The 17971-nt window shown below is 40.2% G+C and overlaps 5 protein-coding genes across 6 annotated transcripts; 1 reads left to right on the top strand and 4 right to left on the bottom strand.

Moving 5' to 3' along the window:
* Positions 1–178: 178 nt before the first annotated feature.
* LOC128218155 (uncharacterized) lies at positions 179–2730 on the bottom strand. Its single transcript, XM_052925725.1, has 2 exons — positions 2311–2730; positions 179–1580 (listed from the first exon to the last, which is right to left on the bottom strand). Exons 1-2 carry the CDS (start codon positions 2643–2645, stop codon positions 215–217), a joined length of 1701 nt encoding a protein of 566 aa, XP_052781685.1. The 5' UTR covers positions 2646–2730; the 3' UTR covers positions 179–214.
* A 2222-nt stretch (positions 2731–4952) lies between these two features.
* LOC128218158 (putative nuclease HARBI1) lies at positions 4953–8417 on the top strand. Of its 2 annotated transcripts, XM_052925730.1 has the most exons (6): positions 4953–5364; positions 5498–5649; positions 6212–6406; positions 6626–6698; positions 7086–7267; positions 7949–8417. In XM_052925730.1, exons 1-6 carry the CDS (start codon positions 5356–5358, stop codon positions 8088–8090), a joined length of 753 nt encoding a protein of 250 aa, XP_052781690.1. In that variant the 5' UTR covers positions 4953–5355; the 3' UTR covers positions 8091–8417. The 2 variants fall into 2 exon arrangements, with proteins under 2 accessions (XP_052781690.1, XP_052781689.1); XM_052925729.1 differs by having other exon boundaries at positions 4954–5649; positions 7949–8416.
* A 1128-nt stretch (positions 8418–9545) lies between these two features.
* Positions 9546–11967, bottom strand: LOC128216104 (myb-related transcription factor, partner of profilin-like). Its single transcript, XM_052922692.1, has 6 exons — positions 11624–11967; positions 11299–11365; positions 10942–11043; positions 10565–10631; positions 10286–10327; positions 9546–9607 (listed from the first exon to the last, which is right to left on the bottom strand). The coding sequence occupies exons 1-6, from the start codon at positions 11770–11772 to the stop codon at positions 9546–9548; spliced, it is 489 nt and encodes a 162-aa protein (XP_052778652.1). The 5' UTR covers positions 11773–11967.
* A 1718-nt stretch (positions 11968–13685) lies between these two features.
* On the bottom strand, positions 13686–14393 carry LOC128216103 (mucin-2-like). The gene has a single exon (XM_052922691.1). The coding sequence runs from the start codon at positions 14391–14393 to the stop codon at positions 13686–13688; it is 708 nt and encodes a 235-aa protein (XP_052778651.1).
* A 29-nt stretch (positions 14394–14422) lies between these two features.
* LOC128216101 (anti-sigma-I factor RsgI2-like) lies at positions 14423–15136 on the bottom strand. Its single transcript, XM_052922690.1, has one exon. The coding sequence runs from the start codon at positions 15134–15136 to the stop codon at positions 14423–14425; it is 714 nt and encodes a 237-aa protein (XP_052778650.1).
* Between the last annotated feature and the right edge of the window lie 2835 nt (positions 15137–17971).

The following is a 17971-nucleotide window of genomic DNA, read 5'->3' as shown; positions in this document are numbered from 1 at the left end:
TCATCGAAAAGAACATATTATTACAAATAGTTTGTGTCATATAAAATTGACACAAATTCGATCATATATAAGAATTCACAAGAAGCTTTTGGATTCATGTCATATTAATTATAACCAGGGGTCTAAACTCAACATTTATATATGCAAATACTGCAATAAACTTTGAAAAATCCCCGTTTGATAGTACCAATTCAAACATTCATAGTTTTAAGTATCAAATAAACTTGATAACAAGAAGTGTGTCTTTCTCTCCAACAACAATCAGAGAAGAAGTGCGGCTGCTGAAAAATAAACCACTCGGTCCGCTCATTCCGTCGTCTTTCCTTGCCAATGTGGCCAACTTCTTCTTCCCGTCTTTGTCAACCTGCAGCACTGTGCCGGGATTATAGCAGCAGACGAACACGTGTCCGGCAGGTGTCACGTGTACTCCGGTAGGATGTTTCATGTCAGGGTCAGTGAGTAAGGCCAGCTTCGTGCCGTTGTTGTCCAGGGTGACCAGTTGATGTTTACTGGAGTTTGTGATGTATATTGTTTCCCCGTCGTTACTGATGGCACAATTCCTCACCGTGACACCCCCAGACTTGTCCTCGTACAGCTTCTTCACCTTCTGTCCCGACATCGTGTAGACATACAGGGCGTCACCGGAGCAGATGTAAAGCTTGCCACTATGATAAGCTGCAGTATAACAGTCATGGTTGAAGCTTAACTTCCTCGTAGTTACGAGTTTCCCTTTCGTAGATTTAATGAAATGAAGTTCTTTGTTAATACAAACGCCCACTTCATTTTCGTTAATGTGGCACACGCCATAAGGACTCCGCGAGACATTACAGTGGTAGAGCAACCTGTAATTCTTGTCCAGGAGCTTTACTTTCTTACTATTGAAGTCTGCTATGACAAACTCTCCACTAGGCAATTCACATACGCCAAAGATACCACATTGACTTTTCTGATCACTTATCTTAACGTTGTACTCCTTGTACTCTACAACACTGAAGACGTGATTAGGATCGGAATGGGGATCTTTTCGCTGTTTGGTCATAACAGTTTGTTCTTCAATCGCTCCAAACGTCTTTACTGCAAATAAAGGTTCTTCGATAAGAGTATTGGCTTGAAATGTTACATTGTAACACTCAATGGCTGATATGCCACGAAGTAGATCGTTTGCTTGTGTAATCATATCCTGGCTCTTTCTGTACGCAATATATGCTTTTGACTCGCTTGATTTTGCTATGGTTTGAAAATCGGCAATCATGTTTTGCAGTATGATAGTCATTTTATCAGAAGTTTCGATATCTTTCTTTAGGTTTTTTTCAAGTTCAGCTATCATTCCGTCCAAGTCCTGTAATGTTGTCTTCTCAATCTTGTCAAGGATTTCGCTGATTTTTTTACGTATGGTTTTAATTTCATCAGAAATGGCAGCTCGCGTATTTTTCAGAAATGTCGTATTCTTCAATCGTAATTCTTTCATCTTTTCGAATTGCTCTTGAAGTTCAGCGATCTTCTTTGGAATTTGTTGAAACTCAATATTTCGCTGAATACCTTTTGCTTCATCTGGAATGTGTTGGATTTTGGAACATTGTCTGAAACAAAGAAGTTGTGAAACAGTTGTAATCAGTTCTGCATAAACTGTATATGACGTTGCTTATGTCGGAAAATGTTATAGAAAATGATTTACATATGACGCAAGTAACCAATAGCGGTTCCTCTTAAATCGTCCAAGTTTACTTTCTAATGTTATATTAGAGAACAAAAGATAATATAATACGACCAAAAAACACCATTTCGGACTAGAACTTGTAAGATATTTTTTGGAGTAACCAAACCCCTATGCCAACACTTAAAACCAATTAAATTTCGGTTCTGAGGGAGTGGCACAATTCAAACGGCTACGCCCCTGAGTTACGCCCCCTCTAACGCCGAATCTAAGAACCGCCCCTGGTTAGTATAGCTTATTTACCGGTTAGTGTTTTTAGGCGCACAATATAGGTTGATTCCAAAAAAAGATTTTCCTTTTAAATCTTAATGCATTTTAATGTTTTATTAATTCTATTTAAATGTTCAAAACCACAAAAAGCGTATGATTTGTTTTCAGATTAAAAAAATAATAAGATTTAAACTATATATTGGTGCATTTTTAACTGGGGAATTTATGGTCACGTAGCTATTTATTAAAACACCGTATGCATGTATAAAGGCTTTTTTAATCATCAAAAGTCGAATTGGTTAAATATTATAACTTATAGAAATATAATATACTTCTGCAACAGCTTATGTTGGGTGCCTTTAAATTGATGTTTTGTTCATACATACCTGTGGTCAATGGCAACGCATATAGAACAGCACAGCTGGTCATGGTCAGCACATACCAGCTTCAGCGCCTCCCCGGGGTGCATTCCGCATCTCTCCAGGGCGTCCGTCACCCCTGGAGCTGCCTTCCATTTCTTCACGTCCTTCCGGCCGAGCACCACGTGCTTCTGATATAATACGTAATGTTTTGAAACACAGTTTTGGCAGTAATATTGTGTGCATTGAGTACAATAATGGTAAGCATCGGTGTTAAATCCGTTCTCTTCACAAGGAGAGCAGGAAAAATCGTAAATGAAGTCACAGCCCCTCTGAATGGATGATTCAAAATTGGATGCCATTTTCACTCTTGAGATTAAAAATGACTCACAAACTACTTCAAACAGTCGGATTCTGTTTATTTTGTAACTAGGAAGTTTATTATTTTGTACTGAGCTGATACGAAGAAAACCAATAGTTCGATCAATTAAACACTGACATCTAACACGATATCAAAATGATAAGCGTAGTAACAACCGTATATAATTTACAATCATTGTTCAAATACAAACATCCCGTATTTTATTCCTGTGTCAACATTTAGAATAGTTATCGACTTTCCAGTGGGCCTTCCCACGATCCCGGGTTTGCCGAAGACTGCCGAGTTGTAACGATTGTCTATTCCGAGCTTACCGGAGATGGTCGAATAGTTGTAGGGAGTACTTTTCCTGTATATTTTATAGCGAATTGACCCATTTCCACGGACAATAACACTGAGTTCTAGTGCTTCTCAAACCCCAACACCATATATTGGAAGATATTGATGATTAGAAATTAGATTCCATTTTCTCTCTTGAATTTCAAAAGATTCACGATCTATATCAAATATATGTTCATTCAACCACGTCTGTTTATTTTGTTTCAAGGATGTAAATTGTTTTGTACTGACACGAAGAAAACACATCAATGTAACACTGACATATTACACAATATCCAAATGATAAGCGTTGTTACAACCTTGCTCAGTTATTCTTGTCAAAATCTAAACACATTTTAAACATGCCGAGATTGTGTCCCGTATTAATTACAATAGAAGTCAACAACTTCAGGTTTAGTAGGCGTTTCTACACTCGGAACGCACAACGAAATAAGTATATCCCGAGCTTGTAGAAGGCTGCCGAATGATCACGATTGCCCCAGAGACATTGGGAAATCCTCGGCGATTTCGATCTGATGTATGTTAGTACATCTTTGGAAGTAGTTCGTAAGGTTTTAGATAATAGTATCTATTTTAAGTAGTTTTGAATGTGTATTTTGTGTATTCAAGTTTAAATGGATTGCCAGTGAAGTGTATTATTGCATAAAAAATTTGGATTCCCAACAGTAAAGACATTTTTCCTGTTAAATTGAAATTACTACTCGATCTACTTGCAGCGGAATTAAATGTATTTGTAAACCATACACATACATCCGAAGTTGATTTCGATGTTCCGAATGATACCGACGTTGCGGAGATGGCCTAGTAGTTGGGGTCACACAACTCTAAATAATTTTCTTATAAATTATATCGTAAATTGGCCGATTTGCACGACAATAAACCCTGACTGAAGTGTTTAACGACCCCAACATACTAAATTTGGAAGAAAGTTCGAAGTGTGCAGTTATCCTTATCAACATTACGGTACCAATCAACCACATGTATACCATTAACCATAGTTTATAGGTCCGTGTGTATACCAAGTAACCTCAAGCGTTCCAAGTAACAAATACACCAAGTCAGGGGCGGTTCCAGGATTTGGGGTGGGGGTGGTGGCGTAATTGTTTTACCTGTATAAGGTGTTACTATACATACCTTATAAACAGCAATAAATAGGTCGTTTTTTTTGTTTTAATAATCTAAGCATAAAACTAACTAAAACAGACATAATTTAACACAACGCAGAGGTTGTGCGAGTAAAATAACTATACAACTCTTAGAATATTGTCAGTGTACTACATATATAACTAACAGTATCAGAAGTTTTAAATTTTTATTCTGTAGGTGGATTAAAAAATATCATACGTGGGGAATACTTTCTGACATATATATATGAGCATATGAGTGTCAGGTCTGGTGTGCAATTGGCCGTGGGTCCTACTGTAGTTGCGGGTGACGCCCGAGGAGCAGACATGAGCGTCAGGTCTGGGCCCCGTTTCATTAATGGTCGCATCGCAAAATTAGACTGCGACGTCGCAAATTTGCCGATCGCATCGCAAAATGCGTTTCATCAAAATTGCGACGTCGCAAAGAGCACCTGCTGGTCGCAAATATCGGTGCTTTTTTTGCGACGTCGTACTACCAGTCGCAACTTGACTTTAAGACGCAAAAATGGCCGACGCAGTTGCGGTTATTTTCCAACAACGACGTTGTCGTCGAAGAAAAGTGCCCATAAGGCGAGTTTTTAATGCTCGCATTTCATCGATAGTGGTACGGGATCTTGATTTTGTTTCCCGTTACCGTTTGGATCGGGTGTTGTTTCAAAATTTGCTTGAAACAGTCGGCCAGACTTTGGAAAAGACCTATCGCGGTGGACATACTATTCCTCCCGACACTCAAGTAAGAGTCAAATGTACTTTACATCATTATTTAATGTACTAGTCGGTACGAAATCGAACGGGAAATACGGTGTACATAGGTATGTATGAAATCAACATCCGGTTGACCTTCACCGTCACTGAGCAAAATGCAAATACGTTTGGGATAAATGCAGCTAAGTTTTCCATCTTAGATACGTTTCTTTCTGATAGTTTGGGCATTCATAATGTAGATATACAGCCCCTTTATTGAATTATCTCGTCATTTGCTGTTTAATTCGCTAAATTGTATGTTAATGGACAATTCTATGGATATTGGACATCACAATCTGTCAGACCCAGTTGTCATTTTTAATGTTGACATATCTGTTCTATTTGAAAAGTGGTAGGAAGTGTTTAGTCTTAACAGTACTCAACATGAAAACCAAATATGCTTCTGTCATATCATTGGAGGTATATTAGGTGTTATGAAATGGGTGCCTATAGCCTATAGGTTTCATGTACAATGTAGAGTAAGCCGGAGATTCAAGTAAAACTTTATAATTTCATCATCATTTAAGAGAATACATGGTTCTTGAATTAACCCCAGTGAATACTCTGAATGTAAATGTTTGCGTGTTATTCTCATATTAACATTGAGAAATTATTTCAGGTTCTTGTTGGTCTCCGGTGCCTGGCAAAAGGTGCCTTTTTTTCGGAGGTTGCTGACACACACGGAGTGAGCAGATCGAGTGTCTGCAGAATTATCCATGGATTTGTCGATGCTGTAATCAACAACGTTGACAATATCAAGTAACATCACTCATTCACCTTTCTGTTCATAATTAACATATTGATATTATATCAATTCTCTACAGAAAATCAAATGCCATTTAGGATAGCATGGTGTGAGTGCATAACATAGTGATGTAATTGTCCACTAAAGGCTGATGTAAGCATACTTGCTTATGACAAAGACGACCAGAATTGGTGCACGGCTTAAGCAATACAATTTTTATAGATTTTTACCATGTTCGACAAGTGGGTCTCATCTTGGTACTCCATTGTGCCTACATGATGGACTGTGTATGTAATAATACAATGCAATCTTGTAATAACCCAATAACAACTTTGTTCACAATATTTTTGCTAGACTGTGAATAGTAATGAAATAAGTATTTTTGAATTGTTGATATTGTCAAATTCAATGCTCATACCTTTTGTTTCAGAGTTACAGTGATAAAACAGTCATTGTTTACTGACACCTATATCCATTCATCTTATACACATATATCTGTTCTTGACTTCTTATACACCTATATCTGTTAATCTTATACTTTGCTTATATTTAAAAGAAACACTCAAAAATTTGCAGGTTTCCTGTTCAGAGGGATGACCAGATGTCAGTGAAGAGGGGTTTCTACAGGAAGTGTAAATTCCCAAACATTGTAGGTGCTGTTGATGGTACTTTAGTACCGATTCTGGCCCCAACAGCAAATGAAGAGTCATTCGTATGCCGTAAGGGGTTTCATGCCATCAATTGCCAAGCAGTGGCTTCCTCAGACTTGAGGTAGGTGACTTATTCCTTTTGACATGAAATAAATCTTGAGATGCAAAAAAACAAAAACAAAATAATTTAAATGATATACTTGCCTATTTGTTTATATATATTATTAGTATAACTTTTCTGGAGCATAACTTGTTGAATGAATTTTTTTGTTAAATCAATGATGTTAAATGAAGAAAATGGCTTTGTATTAGTTAATGTTTTAATTATTGGCAATTTCAGATTCATTGACATAGTGGCAAAGTGGCCTGGTTCCTCACATGATGCTGGTGTTTTTGACAATTCGGTGTTAAAGGTATAAACAATGCATGGTTAAAGAAGTAATCATGTCTCACAATGTGATTTTACTTCAATGTCATACACAGGTCTTGCATATTATTTTAATATGCCTTGTTATATAAAGTATATCAACAACTGCAATTATTGTATCTACTGTAAAGCTGGCCTGTTATCTCTTCGAAAGCCCCTGTTTATTTTCATTCTCTTTTTTCGTCTTAATTCATTGAATAAGGGAAGGTACCGATAAAAGGCCCTGTATATATATATAAAGAAATCATGGCTGTGTAAGAAAAGCTTGAAATAATTTCAATTTATATAAATTTTATATTACAATGTACATGGAGTGTCACCCATATTTAATTTATTCTCACTTCAATATGCAATGTATTATATCTACATGTAGGACTATCTAGAAGCAGACTTGGAGGCTGTACTTCTAGGCGACAGTGGGTACCCGCTGAGGCGTTATTTAATTACTCCTATTCTGCACCCATCAAATGAGAATGAGGAGAGGTACAACAGACGCCACAAGACTGCAAGAGAAGTTGTTGAGAGGGCTTTTGGTGTTTTGAAGTCAAGATTTAGGTAAGCCATTTTTAGCTCGACTATTCGAAGAATAGGTGGGCTATACTACTAGCCCCAGCTTCAGCGTCCGGTTAAAGTTTTAGGGCAAGTTAGGATTTTCACTTATAAGTCCAATACCCTTCATTCAATTGACTTTATAATTCACACAGTTGTTCAGTGCCATCACATGATGAGGTTAGATAACTCTATATTATCTTTTATACAAATTATGGCCTCTGATTGACTATGAAACTTAGGTTCAAGTTTTAAGGCAAGTTGGGATATTTATTAATAACTTCTATACCCTTCATTTAATTGACTTAATACTTCACATAATTGTTCAGGACCATCACCCAATAAGGTTACATAACTCCATATCCTAAATACAAGTGATGGCTCCTGATTGACGTAGATTAAAGTTTTAGGCAATTAAAAGTTAAGGGCAATTTGGGATTTTAGAAAAAACAACCCTCTATACCGTTTTTCAATGCACTTAAAAAAAATCTAAATTATTTTTGAATAGTACAAAGACTATATTTTTGAGTATTTCCCGATTAACTTTAAATACAAATGGTTTCAATACAACATTCAGCATCACCACATCTAGTAATTTTTACTTAAATGTTTATATTTGTTTGTTCAGCTATTCATCTGTATTAATGGTTGTGTTTTTTTGCTATATAACAATTGATTTTTTTCCAGATGCCTACACAGATCGGGGGGTGTGCTGCCATTTTCACCAGGAAAGAGCTGTCGGGTTTTTTTAGCCTGCTGTAAACTACACAATCTGTGTATTGACAACAATATGCCACTTCCTGCTCTCTGCCAACAGTTCCCTCTGTAAACTGATCAGCTCGTCCGAGCACTGGCAGTCTATAAAGATACATATTCAATTTTTTAAGTCAATGTATTGAACTGATAATGTTTAAAACACCTATTTGGAAACAATATATTGTAATGTTATCTTCATTCAAACTTTAACAGATAAATGGGATAGATGTAGTAGGGTTTTCAATTTAGAAAACAGCAAGTAATGAATAAATTATGTACTGTACCACTGTATTGAATCAGTGTTTAATAAAAATGATTATGTAATGATTCTCATCAAACATGTCATTATAAATCATTTGAAGGAGTTTATGCATATACAAAATAAAGGAATTAAGAGGTATGACTACCAGCAGCAAAAAATCTCATTTCAAATAATATAATAAATACATTGTTATCAAGGCTTTAAATCATTACTAAATTTCAGTGGTGAATCTGTGTTCTAATGGTAACACACTTGTTTATCAATCAAGGGGTCGCAGGTTCGATTCCCAGTCTCATCACTAAAAAGTACTAGTTGTCGTCCGGGAGTCCCCTGTGACAGTGCTATACACCTTTTCATGTTTAATAACCAGGGAAGCTTCTTACCAGGGTAACATTCTGTCTGTGCAATCTGCTAAAAAATATGAAATGACTTTCAATCTTAACAGAGCACTGGCTGTATGGGTAATGCCTGAGTGCATGTATAAAAAGCTAACACACCTGACCTCCATCAATTATTATTACTTAACAGACAATGATAGTAGCAAACACAAAGCTTTTTTTTTAAACATTGTTTGTGAAAAAGGTTTTGTTGGCAAAACAATTGTTCTTAAGAGTTAATTTTATACCATAATATTCACGCTTCCTTTTTCCTGTTGAGGATGTCCCAGAACTACATCTTATATTTTTTACTGTGTCACTTGACGATTCTGTAAGGAAAGAAAAACTTGTAACAAACAACATTAATTCTTGAAGCTATTTATTAAACTTTGACCGCACACTGGCTACATATTGGAAAGTATTATTTATAAATGTTATGCAAAAAAGTGCATTTATTGCATGTGAAATTTGTTTCACTGAATCTAAATGTGCCAAAGAATTGCAATTAATGTACATTGCGGAATATTGGAAAAAAAATGGTACTGGTTAGTAACATAAACTCATCATTAAACCTTTATTTAGCTTATTTAGCAAAACATATTAATACCAGATCAATGTTGTGACCTTGACTTTAAGTTTGAACGTAAGTCTTGTGAATGACACATCATTTTGTTAAGTTAGGTATCTTTTATGATATATGTGGTTAAAATCAAACCATTAGGAGAAAGAGTAGGACAGGACAAAAAAAGAAACCGATAAGACGAAATTGGGCTGCAATCAGATCTACTGACACCTTCTCACCTACGGGAATTTTGTATAGCTGCCACTTCAAATTAATGTATATAGAACACCTTAATACACTACAAAAAGAATTAACTGTTGAATACTTTTAGTTCTTACCAGCACAGTTTGTGTAGTCAGCCGCTGAAGGGCAATTTTCTTTAGCGGCCACTGCAAATACAATAATGTCAAAATAAATGTATAAATATTTTATTGATGATAACCTAATAAGCAAATTTTGAATTAAATTGGTTAAATTTCTTTACTTCAGCTTGTCAAGAATACACTCCTTTAATAGTTAAATGCAAAATCATTCAAACAATCTTGAACTGCTGTATAAATCATCATGTTTCAGTGTCAAAAATTAGTTATCCAAAACGTTTCTTAAAGCTGCCCCCTCACAGATTGAACGATTTGACAAGTTTTTATTTTTCATCCTTGAACGAGCCAATCTTTGCAAATATCCATGGAAACCAGTTATTTACGACTGCTGACAAAATTAAATTACAGGTTTTTATATTTAAGTTAATTTTTTAATGTTTTATGCATTTTTCTTAAACCGTTAGTAAACGGTTTAAACCATAAAACTTTAATTTTCGAACGGAAATATGAAAATCTACAATCTGATCTTTTGTCACCAATCTTATATCATTGGATTGCAAATATTTACGCAAAAATGTACTCTTTCCAAGACAAAAAATGAAAAAAAGTTGTAAAAATGGTTATTCTGTGAGAGTGTAGCTTTAACTGCCATAAAGTATTGAACATTATGGAAATACTTTTATAATAAAACATGTTTATAAATCCTTCTTCCTCATCTTTTATTATGATACAATTGTTAATACATACCTTCTACCTCATCTTCATTGGCCACTCCTAAGAACTTGGTAACTAAAAAGTAATACATAATGGCTCATTACATTTCACTTATCACAAATCAAAACAATGATATATAATGATAAAATACATATATTTATATGTCAACACCAATATAAAAAAAATGCTTTTGATATAATAAGTAAGACATTATTAAGTGAAACAAATGACAATTGAATAATTTCAATATTTAAATATTTAAGTTAAAAGATGTTTCATGTTGCTGTTTAGTGGGAGTGTTTTACAACTCACATGATCTGTTAGTGTCCACTCCAGTCTGAATACCGGTCACAGATACCGCTGGAATGCATGATAGGACCTGTAGCAGAAATGAGTGACACACATTAAAGAAACAGCATTCACTGCACCTAAGCTTTAATGTAAAAGATAAGAATGAAATTTACATCTTTAGAAATATAACAAAAAATGATTGCATATGTCTGCCTGTCATTTTTTAACTATACTGAAATTAGAAGACCCCCCCCCCTTCCGACACACACACACCTGGTTCTTTTTTAACTATAGGCAAATAACAAATTACCCACCCTTCCCTCTCCTTGCACACACTTACATAAACACACGAACAATATATATTTCTCAAAATGTTATCGATGATTTTGTTTACATACCCTTTCCTCCAGCTCTGTTAGGATAAGGGTTTTTGGTATCTCCCCCAATCCTGAACTCCTCAGGGCTTTCAGGCGACCCTGCTCCTTTTTCTTTGTTCGACTCTGTGATGAGTAGAACAATTCTAGCATTTTATATAAAAACAAGCATGACATGCATCAGGAAAATTGTTTTGAGTAATTTTTATGAATATTTTGGGCTAGAAATATTGATCAATATCACTATACATTGTAGTTGTCATAAGAGTAGGTTGACCTCATGAGTCATGTAACTTATATAAATAGTGATATAATTTTATCATTGTTATTTTAAACATACTTATATATAATTACTAAGACAGTTCAACATATAAATAATACCTTCAAATCCTTCCACTTCTTGGACATTTCATCAATCGTCCTCCCATTCCCGCCAACACTGTTCACACTGATATAAAAATGTTGTAGAGTTGAATATACAGTAATATACGTTATTCTCTGTTATAACATTGATTAGATGGCATATGTCGTTCTACTCGTGATATATAATCATTTTTATGACCCGGGCTGACTTAAATATGAAATAATTTGAACAAGATGCATAAAGATAAAACTCATCATTGACAGCATTGCATCCACTAACTTAGTATTAAAGGGGTAAAAATCTACGCACATTGAAGTGGCAGCTACTGTACAAAATACAAACCTCAACAAAATTTCATTTAGAACTCTTTTCTTCTCTGCCTCTGAAGAACTTGGGCCGTGCTTGGAAGTTAAAAAGGTGCTGTGTTTTGTGTGCCCAGTAGCGAGTTCTTCCAACTCCCGCGACGACCAATTTTGCTTCCTTTCTGACATTGTGAAGTTCTATGCAGAAGTCCGTCTGTCAAATCTGACAGATGGCGCGTAAACAAACAGGTACTCGCAGTGATGCTGTGACGTCATTTCGTAGACTGCGTATCGCAAATTATCGATAGAGGAAAAAGTCGCAAGCTCTATTTTGCGACGCGATTAATGAAACGCAAATTGCGCTGTGTCGCAAACTCGGTCGCATTTCTTGCGACTTTGCTGGATTTGCGATGCGACCATTAATGAAACGGGGCAAGTGGATCTGGGTCCTGCTGTAGTGGCGGGCGACACCTGAGGAGTAGACATGGGCGTCCGGTCTGGTGTGCAAGTGGCCATGGGTCCTGCTGTAATGGCGGGTGACGCCCGAGGAGTAGACATGAGCGTCAGGTCTAGTGTGAAAGTGAATCTGGGTCCTGTTGTAGTGGCGGGCGACGCCTGAGGAGTAGACATGGGTGTCCGGTCTGGTGTGCAAGTGGGCGTGGGCCCTGTTGTAGTGGAGTAGACATGAGCGTCAGGTCTGGTGTGCAAGTGGCCGTGGATCCCGGTGTTGTGGCGGGCGACGCGTGAGGAGTAGACATGAGCGTCTGGTCTGGTGTACATGTTGCCGTGGGTCCTGCTGTAGTGGCGGGCGACGCCTGAGGAGTAGACATGAGCGTCAGGTCTGGTGTGCAAGTGGATCTGGGTCCTGCTGTAGTGGCGGGCGTCACCTGAGGAGTAGACATGGGCGTCCGGTCTGGTGTGCAAGTGGCCATGGGTCCTGCTGTAATGGCGGGTGACGCCCGAGGAGTAGACATGAGCGTCAGGTCTAGTGTGAAAGTGAATCTGGGTCCTGCTGTAGTGGCGGGCGACGCCTGAGTAGTAGACATGGGCGTCCGGTCTGGTGTGCAAGTGGGCGTGGGCCCTGTTGTAGTGGAGTAGACATGAGCGTCAGGTCTGGTGTGCAAGTGGCCGTGGATCCCGGTGTTGTGGCGGGCGACGCCTGAGGAGTAGACATGAGCGTCTGGTCTGGTGTGCATGTGGCCGTGGGTCCTGCTGTAGTGGCGGGCGACGCCTGAGGAGTAGACATGAGCGTCAGGTCTGGTGTGCAAGTGGCCGTGGGTCCTGCTGTAGTGGCGGGTGACGCCTGAAGAGTAGACATTAGCGTCAAGTCTGATGTGCATGTGGCCGTGGGTCCTGCTGTAGTGGCGAGCGACGCCTGAGGAGTAGACATGAGCGTCAGGTCTGGAGTGCAAGTGGCCGTGGGTCCTGGTGTAGTGGCGGGCGATGCCTGAGGAGTAGACATGGGCGTCAGGTCTGGTGAGCAAGTGGCCGTGGGTCCCGCTGTAGTGGCGGGCGACGCCTGAGGAGTAGACATGAGAGTCAGGTATGGTGTGCAAGTGGTCGTAGTTCCTGTTGTAGTGGCGGGCAACGCCTGAGGAGTAGACATGAGCGTCAGGTCTGGCGTGCAAGTGGTCGTAGGTCCTGCTGTAGTGGCGGGCGACGCCTGAGAAGTAAAAATGAGCGTCAGGTCTGGTGTGCAAGTGGCCGTGGGTTCTGCTGTAGTGGCGGGTGTTGCCTGAAGAGTAAACATGAGCGTCCGGTCTGGTGTGCATATGGCCGTGGGTTCTGCTGTAGTGGCGAGCGTTGCCTGAGGAGTAAACATGAGCGTCCGGTCTGATGTGCATGTGGCCGTGGGTCCCGCTGTAGTGGCGGGCGACGCTTGAGGAGTAGAAATGAGCGTCAGGTCTGGTGTGCATGTCGCCGTAGGTCCTGCTTTAATGGCGAGCGACGCCTGAGGAGTAGGCATGAGCATCAGGTCTGGTGTGCAAGAGGGTCGGGGTCCTGTTGTAGTGGCGGGCGTCGCCTGAGGGGTAGACACAAGCGTCAGATCTGGTGTGCAACTGGTTCTGGGTCCGGCTGTAGTTGCAGGCGTCGCCTGAGGATTAGACATGAGCGTCAGGTCTGGTGTGCAAGTGGCCGTAGGATGCTGTAGTGGCGGGCTTTGCCTGAGGGGTAGACATGAGCGTCAGGTCTGGTGTGCAATAGGGTCTTGGTCCTCCTGTAGTGGCGGGCTTCGCCTGAGGGGTGGACATGAGGGTCAGGTCTGGTGTGCAAGAGGGTCTTGGTCCTGCTGTAGTTGCGGGCTTCGCCTGAGGGGTAGACATAAGCGTCAGTTCTGGTGTGCAAGAGGGTTTTGGTCCTGCTGTAGATACGGGCGACGCCTGAGGAGTAGACATGAGCGTCAGGTCTGGTGTGCAAGAGGGTCGGGGTCCTGCTGTTGTGGCGGGCTTCGCCTGAGGGGTAGACATGAGCGTCAGGCCTGGTGTGCAAGTGGCCGTAGGCCCTGTTGTAGTGATGGGCGTCGCTTTAGGAGTAGACATAAACGTCAGGACTGGTGTGCAAGTTGTTCTGGACCATGTTGTAGGGGCGGGCGTCGACTTATGGGTAGACATTGGCGTCGGGTCTGGTGCACTAGATGACGTGGGCCTTGCTGTAGTGGCGGGTGTCTCCTTAGAAATAAACATGGGCGTCCGGTCTGGTGTGCAAGTGGGTCTCTGTCCTGTTTTAATTGCGGGCGTCTCCTGAGGAGTATACATGCACGTCGGTTCTGGTGTGCAAGTGGACATTGGCCCAGTTGTAGTGGTAGGCATCTCCCTATAAGTATACGTGGTCGTCGGTTCTAGTGCGCATGTTGAAGTGGGCCCTGTTGTAGCGGCGGGCGTTGCCTTAGGAGTAGACATGGGCGTCGGATCTGGTGTGCAAGTTTTTCTGGACCCTGTTGTAGTGGCCGGCGTCGTTTGAGAGTATACGTTGGTGTCGGGTCTGGTCCCCAGGTTGTCGTGGGTCCTGGTGTAGTGACGGGCGTTTCCTCAGAAGTAGGCGTGGGCATCGGGTCTGGTTCGCAGGTGGATCTGGGCCCCATTGTTGTGTCGGGGGTCGCATTAGTGGTATACCTGGGCGTCAGGTCTGGTGTGCAAGTGGGTCTGGGCCCCGTTTTTGTGGCGGGCGTCGCCTTAGGAGTAGACATGGGCGTCGGGTCTGGAGCGCATGTGGACGTGGGCCCCGTTGAAGTGGCGGGCGTCGCCTCAGGGGAGACATGCGCGTTAGGTCTGGTGTGCAAGTGGGTCTGAGACCCGTTGTAGTGGCGGGTTCGCCTAAGAAGTAGACATGGTCGTCCGGTCTGGTGGTCTGGTGTGCAAGTGGGTCTGGGCCCCGTTATAGTGGCGGGCGTCGCCTCAGGGGTAGACATTGACGTCAGGTCTGATGTGCAAGTGGACGTGGGCCCCGTTGTAGTGGCGGGCGTCGCCTCTGGGGTAGATATGGGCGTCAGGTCCGGTGTGCAAGTGGGTCTGGGCCCTGATTTAGAAGCGGGCCTCTCCTGAGGAGTAAACATGGTGAAGTGGCGTGCGTCTCCCTAGGAATATACGTGCACGTCGGTTCTGATGTGCAAGTGGACGTGGGCCCCGTTGTTGTGGCGGGCATCGCCTGAGGAGTAGATATGGGCCTCAGGTCTGGTGTGCAAGTGGCGGTAGGTCCTGTTTTAGTAGCGGGCGTCGCCTTATAAGTACACGTGAGTGTCAGGTCTGGTGTGTATGTGGCCGTAGGCCTGCTGCAGTGGCGGGCGTCGCCTTAGAAGTACACTTGGGCGTCAGTCTGGTGTGCAGGTGATGGTGGACCCTATTGAAGTGGCAGGCGTCGACTGAGTAGAAGAAGTGGGCATCAAATCAACTCTAAAAACGGAGGTATCAAGCAACATAGAACAGGCGGGGGCATTTAACGTAACATAAACATAATGAACATGATAATAATATTATTTTAAATGATCGTGTTTTACAAGACGATAAATTTTAAATGCGGGCAGCCACTCGTGTACCTGCTTTAAAGTCTTACGTTTCTCTAGTATGCGGACAGATGTCGAGTGTGGGTGAGACGCATGGGTTGTCTCAGGGTCCGATGCAAACAGGTTTGTACACGAGGTCTAGGGGTTGTCTCAGGGTCCGACGCAAAGAGAACCATGGTTTGTCTCAGGGTCCAATGCGAACAGGTTTGTACACGAGGAACAGGGGATGTCTCAGGGTCCGACGCAAACAGGTTTGTACACGAGGACAAACGTCCTCTCCACTGAAATATGATTTTTTATCGTTGACGTATAGTAGGAATCTATAGTCGAGAGCACATGTTAGCCACTGAGTTTAATGTTTTCAACCAGAATGTTATTTGATACGCATAAATATGTTATTATTACTATATCTGTATGTAAATACATGAAAAAATGTTGTATAACAGTTTTGCGATTTGACATATGCACCTTTCCATGATTGATGCAGCTATTCGAATTACACATTGGTGTCAGTGAAGATAGGTCGTGCAAGATCATCTACATATTTGCACACTTAGTTCTTGTTTACAATTTCTACACCAGTTCATGTTTCCTTTTTTACAAGTTCAACACCCGTTTAGACACCAGTCCTTTATTTCACAATGTTAACGTTACCTCATATAAACCTTCGCTATATACCAGGCAAAATATGTATAAGACGGAGGTTTCAGTTACGGGTGGAATTTCAGGTAACGGTAGGAATATCAGGTTAAGACGGGAGTTTCAGTTACGGACGGAATTTCAGGCTACGGGTGGAATATCCGATTAAGACGGGAGCATGAGTTACGGGTGGAATTTTACAAAGGCTGAAATTCAAATTAAGACGGGAGTTTTACTGGCGGAATTTCAAAAACAATCATTAAAAAAAAATATTATAATTCCCAGTTAAAAATGATTACACCATCAATGTAATTTTTTTTTATAAATATATATTTTGTACTGTGTACTTTTAATCAAAAATTACAACAAAGGTTTAAAGGAACTGATGTTCCATTTTTTTGTCTGCGGAGAACGCCGCTGATCGGTTTATCACGCTCGTACGAGAAATACATTGTAACTGCTGATCTTAATTCAGATTTGTTTAATTGTAATCCCAGAGACTCTCCGTTATGTAGTCACTGTATTGCTGAAAAAATGCAAAACGTGAACTTGTCTTATTGGTACGTATACGTGAACTTGTCTAATTGGTACGGGTACGTATATGTGAACTTGTCTAATTGGTACGTATATGTGAACTTGTCTTATTGGTACGCATATGTAACCTTTCTTATTGGAACGCATACGTGAACCTTTCTAATTGGAACGCATACGTGAACCTTTCTAATTGGAACGCATACGTGAACCTTTCTAATTGGAACGCATACGTGAACCTTTCTAATTGGAACGCATACGTGAACCTTTCTAATTGGAACGCATACGTGAACCTTTCTAATTGGAACGCATACGTGAACCTTTCTAATTGGAACGCATACGTGAACCTTTCTAATTGGTACGAATACGTGAACTTGTCTAATTTGTCCGTATATGTGTACATGTGTAATTGGTACGAATACGTGAACTTGTCTAATTGGTACGTATACGTGAACTTGTCTACTTTGTACGAATACGTAAACTTGTCTAATTGGTACGTATACGTGAACTAATCTAATTTGTACGTATACGTTAACTTGTCTATAACTGGTACGTATACCTGAACTTGTCAAATTGGTACGCATATGTGAACTTGTCTAATTGGTTCGTGATCTTGTCTCATTGACATGGAATCATGTTCGAATGACATAGTATTATGTCCTGACGACATGGTAATATGTCCTAAGACATCGTAATGTGTCCTAGGGACATGGTAATATGTCCTAACGAAATGGTAATATGTCCTAACGACATGGTGTTATGTCCTTACGACATGGTATTATATCCTAACGACAAGTTAATGCGATAAAATATATTAATTTTAATGCATTATCATGTTTAACTCTTACCTTAAATGATACACACAAAAAGTATATCATTTGTATTCAGATAAAAATATCAGCCTCCATAAAAAAATGTTTTATACATACGTGGCCACAAATCCCCAGTAAAAAGAGCCAACAAATCGCTAATTTTATATTTGTACCTAAATGACGTATGTATGTTTGCATGCTATTTATTAAATAAATAAAGTTTAAACTAAATAATGTGCATGTTTTGGTCTTAATCATTAAAGTCATATGAGAAAAACACAATTATGCTGCATACTAATAAATGAATTATTTTTGGCATCAACCTGGAGTGTGCGCCTTTAAAAGTTTAAGGATAAATACCATTTGTACATCGACATCAGATTTCAAACCATCTTGGAGCAATGCT

The sequence above is a fragment of the Mya arenaria genome, chromosome 14 (assembly GCF_026914265.1).
Source record: "Mya arenaria isolate MELC-2E11 chromosome 14, ASM2691426v1".
Classification (NCBI taxonomy): domain Eukaryota; kingdom Metazoa; phylum Mollusca; class Bivalvia; order Myida; family Myidae; genus Mya; species Mya arenaria.
This window is presented reverse-complemented; position numbering and strand designations above follow the sequence as displayed.